At 44.7% G+C, this 8,718-nt stretch overlaps 1 protein-coding gene across 1 annotated transcript in view; it reads left to right on the forward strand.

Annotated features, from left to right (window-relative positions):
- The first annotated feature begins 3,023 nt into the window (after positions 1 to 3,023).
- CAMK2G (calcium/calmodulin dependent protein kinase II gamma) overlaps positions 3,024 to 8,718 on the forward strand; it is a 59,330-nt gene continuing 53,635 nt past the window's right edge. The window contains exon 1 of the mRNA XM_025049318.1: positions 3,024 to 3,133. Coding sequence (XP_024905086.1) covers positions 3,024 to 3,133 — 110 coding nt within the window. The remainder of the gene's footprint in view (positions 3,134 to 8,718) is intronic.

An 8,718-nucleotide genomic window follows, 5' to 3' on the forward strand; every position in this document is an offset into this window, starting at 1 on the left:
ACATGTATGGATCTCGAGATAATAATGCTAAGCGAAATAAGCCACACAGAAAAAGTTGAAAATCACTTAATATCACTTATATATATAAACCTAAAAGCAACAAATGCACAGGACAAACAAACAGAGACTCAGGGACATGGACAATAGACTAGCGGTTACCAGAGGGTAGGGGAGAGGGAGATAGACAGAGTAAAGGGAGTCAAATATGTGGTGACAGAAAGAAATCTAACTATGGGATCTAGCAATGTAAATATATGTATGCCTTACTGTTAAAATGTTCAGCTGAAACTTACTGGATTTCATTAACCAATGTCACCATTAAAAAAAATTAATTTTTTAAAAAAAAGAGTAAGACAAGAGCTCTGTCCTTAAGAAACCTATGATCTAATTGAGAAGACAAAACTAAAATTTAAAAATATCAAACAGCAAGCTCATCATCAGTTGCCAAATATTTGAAGAGCTGAGTTCAGTGAATCAGCACCTGTTTGTGCCTCAGTTTTCTCATCTGTAAAATGGGGTTAATAAAATTTACCTTGCAGGGTTATATAAATACAGATTAAAATAGGATGATGGGGAGAAAATATGCTATTATTGTTTTTGTTATTCAAGCAGCCTATGTTCATTATAAAAAAATTTAGAAAGCACATTTGAGGAAGAGAAAAAAGTTCACACTAATACCATTATCAGACATAAGCACTATTAATCTAACAATGTACATCCTTAAGCACATTGAGCATGGAGCATTCTGGGAGTGGTACAAAATCACAAGATTGACTAAAATTGCGGAGGATCTAGAAAGTTGTACTTGAGCATTTATACTCAATTCTGAAGGAAACAGCATTTCAGCAAAGATGCGACCTACTGAAAGTGATATTATTTCCTGCAGATATATTCACCCTAGCAGAAGAACCTTCCACGACCACCCTATATTAAATAACACCTCCATCCCCTTCTCCTGATTTAATTTTCTTCATAGCACTTATCACCACCTCGCATATGAAGTATTTATTTGCTTATAGTTTGTCCCTCTCACCAGAAGGTAGGTTTCCTGAGGGCAGGGACAGCATCTATTTTGTCCACTGCTCTACCTCCAGCATTGAGACAGTGCCCTGAAAAAAGTAGATGTTTAAATAATATTAATTGAGAGGGAGGGAGGAAGGAAGGAAGGAAGGAAGGAAGGAAGGAAGGAAGGAAGGAAGGAAGGGGAACATAAAATGGAGTTGACAAAGTTAGGAGGGCTACTATAGTAACTCTGGAGGGCAAGGTAAGCCTAGTCTAGGGTGCTGGAAGGGAAGTGGAAAAGATGGAATGAATACAAAGACATTTAAAGGGGAAAATATCTTGGTATTGGCTCCTAATGATACACAGGATGATAATAATAACAACTATTATTTATTTAGCATCAGGCATTGAGGCATTCACCTACAAATATTATCATTAAATTATTAAAATAGACCTATAGTGAAAGTTATGGCATCTTTATTTTACTGTTGAGGAACATGAAGCTCAGGGCATTTAAGTAACTTGCCCTAGGTCACACAGCTAGTAACAGTAAAATTCAAGCCTAGCTTTGCCCCCTAAGTGAGATAAGGGATGAGTCAAAGTTGACTGCAAGATTCTGAACCTGGGTCATTGGTAGAATAGCCATGTCACCATCAGAACCAAAAGAACTGGAGAAGAAAACTAGTCAAGGGGAGCAAGGGGAATAATTATAATAGTTAACATTTATTGAGCCCTTATTATGCACGGCATTGTTTTACTCTTCTTATGTACTAATAATTTACTCCTCATAAAACCCTGTGAGATGAGTACTACTATTACCGCTATTTTGCAGATGAGGAAACTGAGGCACAAAGAAGTTATGAAACTTGCAGTTTCCCACAGTTAGTAAGAGGCAGAGCCAAGATTGGCTGCAGTACTCTTCACCACCATGTTATACTGCCTCTTGGTTTGATCAATTTGGATTTGGATCCTGTTGAATTTCAGGAACAACAGGACATTGAAGTGGTAATATCTGGTAGGTAATCACCTTTAATCTGGGTCTGGGATCTAAGAGCCTCTGGACCTGCTCTTGAAACCAGAAGTTTGGACATTGGTCCTTCCTGAGGCCTCTCTGCCTGGCATACAAGCCCACTCACAGCCAAACATTATTTACATCTGGCTGGTTCTCAGCTTTATGTCTTGTGTCTCCCTTCTCCATACCCTGCCTTCTAGCTTCCCTGACCACTGTTTCTCGAATACCCGCCAAGTCCTCAGTATTTCAGGGCCTGATTCACACTCTCTTCTCTACCAGCAATGCCTGCTTACCTTCACCTCCATCTGCCAATGTCCTTCACTCCGTCCATATCCTCCTTTAAGTCTTTTCTGATTGTTCCAACTTATCTAATTGCTTCCCCTTTAAAATTCCCATAGTACTTTGCTTTTACTGTCCATGCATTTATTGAGTACCGTGGAGGAGGAAGAAGCTTTCCTCTACCTTCAAAGTTCTTTCTGCTGATCTAATAATTAAATTTTAAAAAGACATTAACAAGAGAAAATGACCAAATTTAATTATATACATACATATGAGAACCCCACAAAAAAATGAGTCAGAGACCCCATCCATATAAATGAGAAATTCAGGGACGGAAAGTTAAAATGAGGTATATATGGCATTCTGAGCTAAGGATGAGGTAAGGGTCATTGCAGAAGACCAATGTCCAGATGTTCAGTAATTAGTAGTTTGCCCTGCTCTAAAGATAGTTCAAAACAGGTTATCTCTGATAATATCTTATTATGAGCAAAGCCTCTAATTCAGATTCTTCTAGGTAGCTTAGGGGTGGGGCAGAAGTTTCTCTTGAGCCCCCAGGATCTCAGTTGCCTTTAGCTCAGAATAATTCACATACCAGAGAGACACGTCTGGGGGTTACCTGTTCTGAATCACTATAGTACCTACCACAACCCAAGCACTTTAGGGGTAATACCAGGATGAACATAAATAGACACAGACCCTACCCTCAGGAGGTCTATAGCCACAGAAACACATGTATAATTACTCTTGGGACAAGTGCTTTGAAGAAGTGGTAGATGGAACTTTCAGAGCGATCTTTACCAGGATCCGATCTGGTCAAGAAGCCAGGGAGAGCTCCTATGAGTAAGTGACACCTGAGGAGAGAACTGGAGGATAGGCAGAGGGGAGGCAGTCATTTGCACAAAGATCCCCTATAGGAGTCAGGACTGAAGCTTACTCAGAGCAGAGAGGTAGTCGTCTGAAGGGACTGAAGGGACATTGGCTGTGTCCGTGGGATCTCTCAGCACACCGCCCCCAGAGCTCCAGGAGAGCAGAGAGGTCATCCTGAGCCCATCTCCACCACACTCCTTTGCGGTAGCCAAAGAACAGCATCACTTCTGGCTCCAGGCCCAGATTTATGTCTGCCTTTGATAATGGTCTCTTCTGGCATTGAGCTGAGGTTTCAGGTCTCATGCCTTTGTGAGCATGGAGGCAGCCTGCCCTCATGGACTCCCTGTGACCTATAGAGCTTGGAAGGGGCACTAGGGTGGTTGTACCAGAACAATGGGGTTTACTAGGGCCTCTAGATCCTATTTTCCTCCTGCTTTCCCCCTTGCCCACTTGGCTCCTGCCACACCACCTTATTTCCACCTCTTAAATATACTGTGACCATTTTCATCTCAGGCCTTTGCCTCTGTTTCTTCAGCCAGGAATTCGTCCCAGATCTTCAAATGACTACCTCTTCATCATCCCTGAGGCCTACCCTAAAAGTCAATTTCTGAGAGCAGCCCTGTCTGAGAATTCAGTTAAAGGACTTCTCTATTGCCACACATCTCCCTCGCTCTCTATCCTATTGCTCTATTTTATTTTCTCGCAGAATCTACTCTAGTCTAAAATGGCCTCTTTCTAGGTCCATTGCCTGCTTATAAGAATGTTAAGTTCCATGAAGGCAGGAATTTTGTCAGATTGTTCTCTTCTGTTTCCTAAGTGATTGGAATAAGGGAGGAATAAAATGCAATGAATGAATGAATGAATGAATGAATGAGTGAGTGAGTGTCCCCTCTGACTAAGTGCCTGGATTCAGGACTGGAACTAGACTGGGATAAATACACAATGGGTTTAAGATTTCAATCTAGATCCCATTGGTGGTAGGAACACATCTGAATTGAACCCCCATGCCACTTAATCCTTCTTCCCTTATTTCTTTCTATTCACTTCCCTTCAATCACCTCCTCCTATCTCTACTATGCCTTAGCTATTTGCCCTTAGGAAAGCTACTTCACCTTTCTAAACTTCAGTTTCCTCTTCTGTAAAATGGGACTGAGGCTCCTATACTCACCAGGTGGTGGTGAGGGCTAAATGGAATAGCCGAGGTAGGATGCTTAGTGCCTGTGCCTTGCATATAGCAAGTGCTCCCTAAACTTTAGCTACAGTCCTGGTTTATCTTCACCACACCTCTCTATCATTCACATTCTTACTTTCCCCTTGGGGCCTCACAACACCCAGTGCACTTCTGGTCTGCCCAGCAGGGGGCCTCACACACTGCTCTTCTTACCCTGGTCATTCCTGCGCCCGCAGGCAGCCAGCCCCTCCCCTCAGTACTTCCCTTTTACCTCTGACAACTGCCATCTCTCTACCAGTACCCACTCTTCACCCCAAATATCTCAGCCTCTTGCCCTCAATTCTTCATTCCACAAAAATTTATTGAGCACTTACTGTATGTCAGGCTTTGTGCTAGGTATTGAAGAAACTAGAAAGATCAGGTACCCTCTGTCTTCAGGGAGTGCACAGTCCACAGGGGCATGGTGGTGAGGTCCAGAGGCAGAGAGAGCCTTGACCTGTATTTAGAGGTGGGAAGGCAGGAATCACACTGCCCCTTTGGAAACCAGCCCTCCACCTAGAAAATGGAAGGGAGTTCCTCCCTGCCAGCCTCTAGCCCCTCACTCCAAATGCCTCAGCTCCTTCCATTCTCCTCACATTCATATGTACTCCTACAAATCACCTCAAGTTCTAAGAATGTAAATTCCATGAGGGACTAATATTTTCAAACATACTAATCTATTCAAACACCTTAGTTCCTCACATCAAATGCTTTAGCCCTCACCCCACATATCTTTAGCCTCTCACCCCCAAATCTTGTCCCCTATGCCCAGTCCTTCAGGACCTCAGCTCCTCACCTTAATATCCCAACTTCTTTTTCAAGAAATACCGCAGTCATTGATTTAATCTGTAGTTCTTAACACTGCCCCACCTCTCCTCCCCCCATCCCCACTTTTTTTAGCTCTTAGACATAGGAGGGATGGGGAAACACTCCCAGCAAGGACAACGGGAGTCATTCTCACTGGGGATGGGGCATATCAATTTTCCTGTGCATGGTTGTGACTTGATGTGTCTTCTAGGGAAGAGGAGGACATCCCTCACCCCCTCCTAGTTTGGGAATAGCTTATTTAAATGTTTTCATTTGTCTTTCTCTCTTTCCTACCCCCTTATCATATCTTCTCACTAGTTTCAAATGCCTCACCAAAAATAATTTTCTCAGAGTCCTTGGAGGCCATGACTTCATCATCCTGAATCCTCCAAAACTAGTCACAGAATCAGAGCTGGAGGGGACTTCAGAAGCCACTGGTCCAATGGGTTTCAAACTTCTCTCGGGGATCTTTTTAAGCCAGGGACTCTTTTCTTCAACAAAACCATATGTGGAACCCCAATAAATATACATGTTGAGCAGCTGCTGAGGCATGACGATTTAACTTGTAGGGTTCTGTGCACTATGGATCGAAAACTCTTCATGGGCACAAGATCGAATTCTCTTCGAATTCATTTTACAACACCCCCTAATAAGCAGGTATCTATTCTTTGTTTCCAAGAGCGTCACCCCCGTGCATTTAAATATCTCACTTTCAACTGCCCCATTTTCCTCAGGTCTGAAGAGTAAGTACCTTTATGCTCTAAAATTGTGTTCCAAAATTAGGGAGGGAAACTTCTCTCGTTTAGGGGGCAATCCCATGGTGTAATTTTCAGAGCCGTCAAAGAGAAAGATCAGCGAAATGATGGAGGCTCCCACCCAGTGGGGCCCTCTGGTGATTATCAGGGCATCTATTTCCTGTGTACTTCCCTGTTCCCCCGCTCTATGGGCACAGCCTGAGTGCTGGTGCTGCCCAAGGGACTGGCTGCGACCGGAACAGCACAGCTCCCAGACCCCATGAGGTTGCCATGGATACTGATGCTCAGGGAGCTAGTGAACTCCCTTATTATTTAAATATATCTTCCCTCTAATTGCTGTGGGGTAGCTGGAGGTTGTGTGGGTGCTATAGCAATGGGGATCGAGGAGGATGTGTGAGGGTGTGTGTTTTTGTGTGCACACAAAGGTGTCTATAGACCCCAAATTACTACTGCAGCCACATCAGTCTGAGCTGTAGAGAGGAAGTGAGGGAGGGAGAGAGTAAGGTAGACATAGAAAGGAAAAAGGCGAGAATGATTCGAGTTTCCTTCTAATTGTGTAAATTCTAATTTTCCACTTTATTTGGATATTTCACAAAGGGTCGGTGCCAAGCACATAGTAGGTAGGTGATAAATATTTGCTCAAAGGAGGCTGGCTCCACTTACACAGTACTGAGTCATCCTCGAGGCTTCTCCCCAATATTTTCCTCATCACTCATCCTTTTACCCAGAAACTCAATGCAAAGTGCTTTATATGGTTACCCTAAAATATCTAGTATAGAGACCTCACCCCTAGCTAGGAAGATATCCCCTCCCACAGTGGACACATGAGAAAAGTCAGGGATATAGTCCTGTTTTTGCATTTCTCCTGGGACACCCCAGGGGACTCCATGACAGCCCTCGTCTGTGCTTGTGCTTGTTCTGATCTCTCTCCCATTCTACCCTATGATAATGAATATAAGTTTCAGCATCTGAAGGTCGGAAACCACGTTGCTTTGAGGACTGGGAAGGGCACAGTGATGATTAATTAATACGTAGCCCCTACTTCTGGAGTGCAGGTTAGCTGTTACTCTGCTTTTAAGGTGGATGACGGAAACTCAAGACTTACTGTTATCCCAATGTGTACAATCTCTCTGCCCTGACCCATGCTGGGAGCTGTAACCAGGTTCTTACCCGGTGCTTCAAGATAGGAAGTGGCCTTGCTCCCCAGCACCTTACTTCCTGTTGCCCTGGGGAGGGGTGGGGCATGGTGTTCTGCCACCTCAACTTTTTCCTTCTTGGCCCTCTTTGCCCTCCTCTCAGGCAATCTGTTAATGCTTTTCGTCTTCTATTCCCTTAATCGCCCTTACTGGGCAGTCTGGTTCTTGGGCCAGCTCCCAGAGCTGTTGGGTAAGGAAAGGAGGGGAGCACTCTCAAGGAGCTTTGCTCTACCCACCCCCTCAGGGAGGTGGCTTGGAGGGCTGGGATGCCTCTCAGCCTCCTAGCTGCCCTCTCCAGGCGAGCCAGCCTGCTGACAATGGAGGCCTGACTTCCAGTGGGTGTCCTGCTATAATCAAGACTGAACTGCAGCACTTGGCTGAGCTCACTCTGCCTAGTTGGGGCTGGTTCCCTACTTGGGGTACAGAGGCCCGAGCTGGTCAGGAACCTGCTCCGCCCGTTTCTCCTCCACCAAGACAGTTATGTGCCTGGGTCTTATCATCTTCTTACAGTGGAGACAGAGGAAAAGATGGTATATTCCTCTGCCAGGGCCCCAAGGAGTCCATTCCACAAATATTTACTGAGGGTTTGGACTGAGTTTACATACAACAATGAACAAAGGAGGCAGAGATCCTGTCCTATTGGAGCCTATGATTTATAGGGAAGGCAAATATTAAACAAATAATAACAGCTAACACTGTTCTAATTAGGTTCCTGGTACTAGGTCCATTTAATACTCACTACCCTCTGAGGTAGATACTATTATTCTTCCCAGTTTTCAGATAATGTAATAGAAGCACAGAAATATTAATGACTTGCCAAATGTCACACAGCTTGTCAGTGAGTTGCTCAGAAATCCAAGCCAGGCAGTCTGACTCCAAAGTTCACTCTTCAGATAACTATGCTCTACCTTTACTGCCTCTCATACCAGCAAACATATCATTCGTTACAAAATGTGATGTGTCGTAAAATCGAAATGCAGGGTGTCCTGAAGGAAAATGGAGATATTTTCTCTTTCCTTCCACTTACTCTTCTAGCCCACACCACACATTACCTTTTCTAATCGTTCCTACCTCATCCCTTTCATTACTGGCCTGAGAGAGAACGTTTTCTCATTTCTAAAGTTGGAGTGCAGGAAGGCACGGTTCCACCTGCATCCTTGGCTCTGGCCTGGTCTCCCTGAACAAACTGTGCCTGAAGGTTTTATCTAATAATGGTTCTGATGCTCACACAAGTCTAGACTGTCAGCTTCCCGAGGGAAGGCTGTTAAGAACTGACTCGGCGCAGGCTGAGGGCGCCTCCCGAGCGTGAGGTCTGATACGGGCTTTTTGACCTTGACCCTCTCTCCACATCGTTGTGAACTAGTTGGGGGCTTAGGTCCCGTGTTGGGGGACCCCAGTGGAGAACTCGGTGGTCCAGATCCCTACACACTCCCGACACAAACACACACACACACACTCACTCGCATGCACATCCCAGCCTTTGTAGGGTCCGCCCCGGGAGGAGCCCACAGGTCGCAAACCTTTCAGCTCCCTGCGGGTGGCCCGGGGCTGGAACCCCTTCCTTTTAGCTTCTGTGTGCGCGCTCGGCCC

The sequence above is a fragment of the Pteropus alecto genome, unplaced genomic scaffold, assembly GCF_000325575.1.
Source record: "Pteropus alecto unplaced genomic scaffold, ASM32557v1 scaffold155, whole genome shotgun sequence".
Taxonomy (NCBI): domain Eukaryota; kingdom Metazoa; phylum Chordata; class Mammalia; order Chiroptera; family Pteropodidae; genus Pteropus; species Pteropus alecto.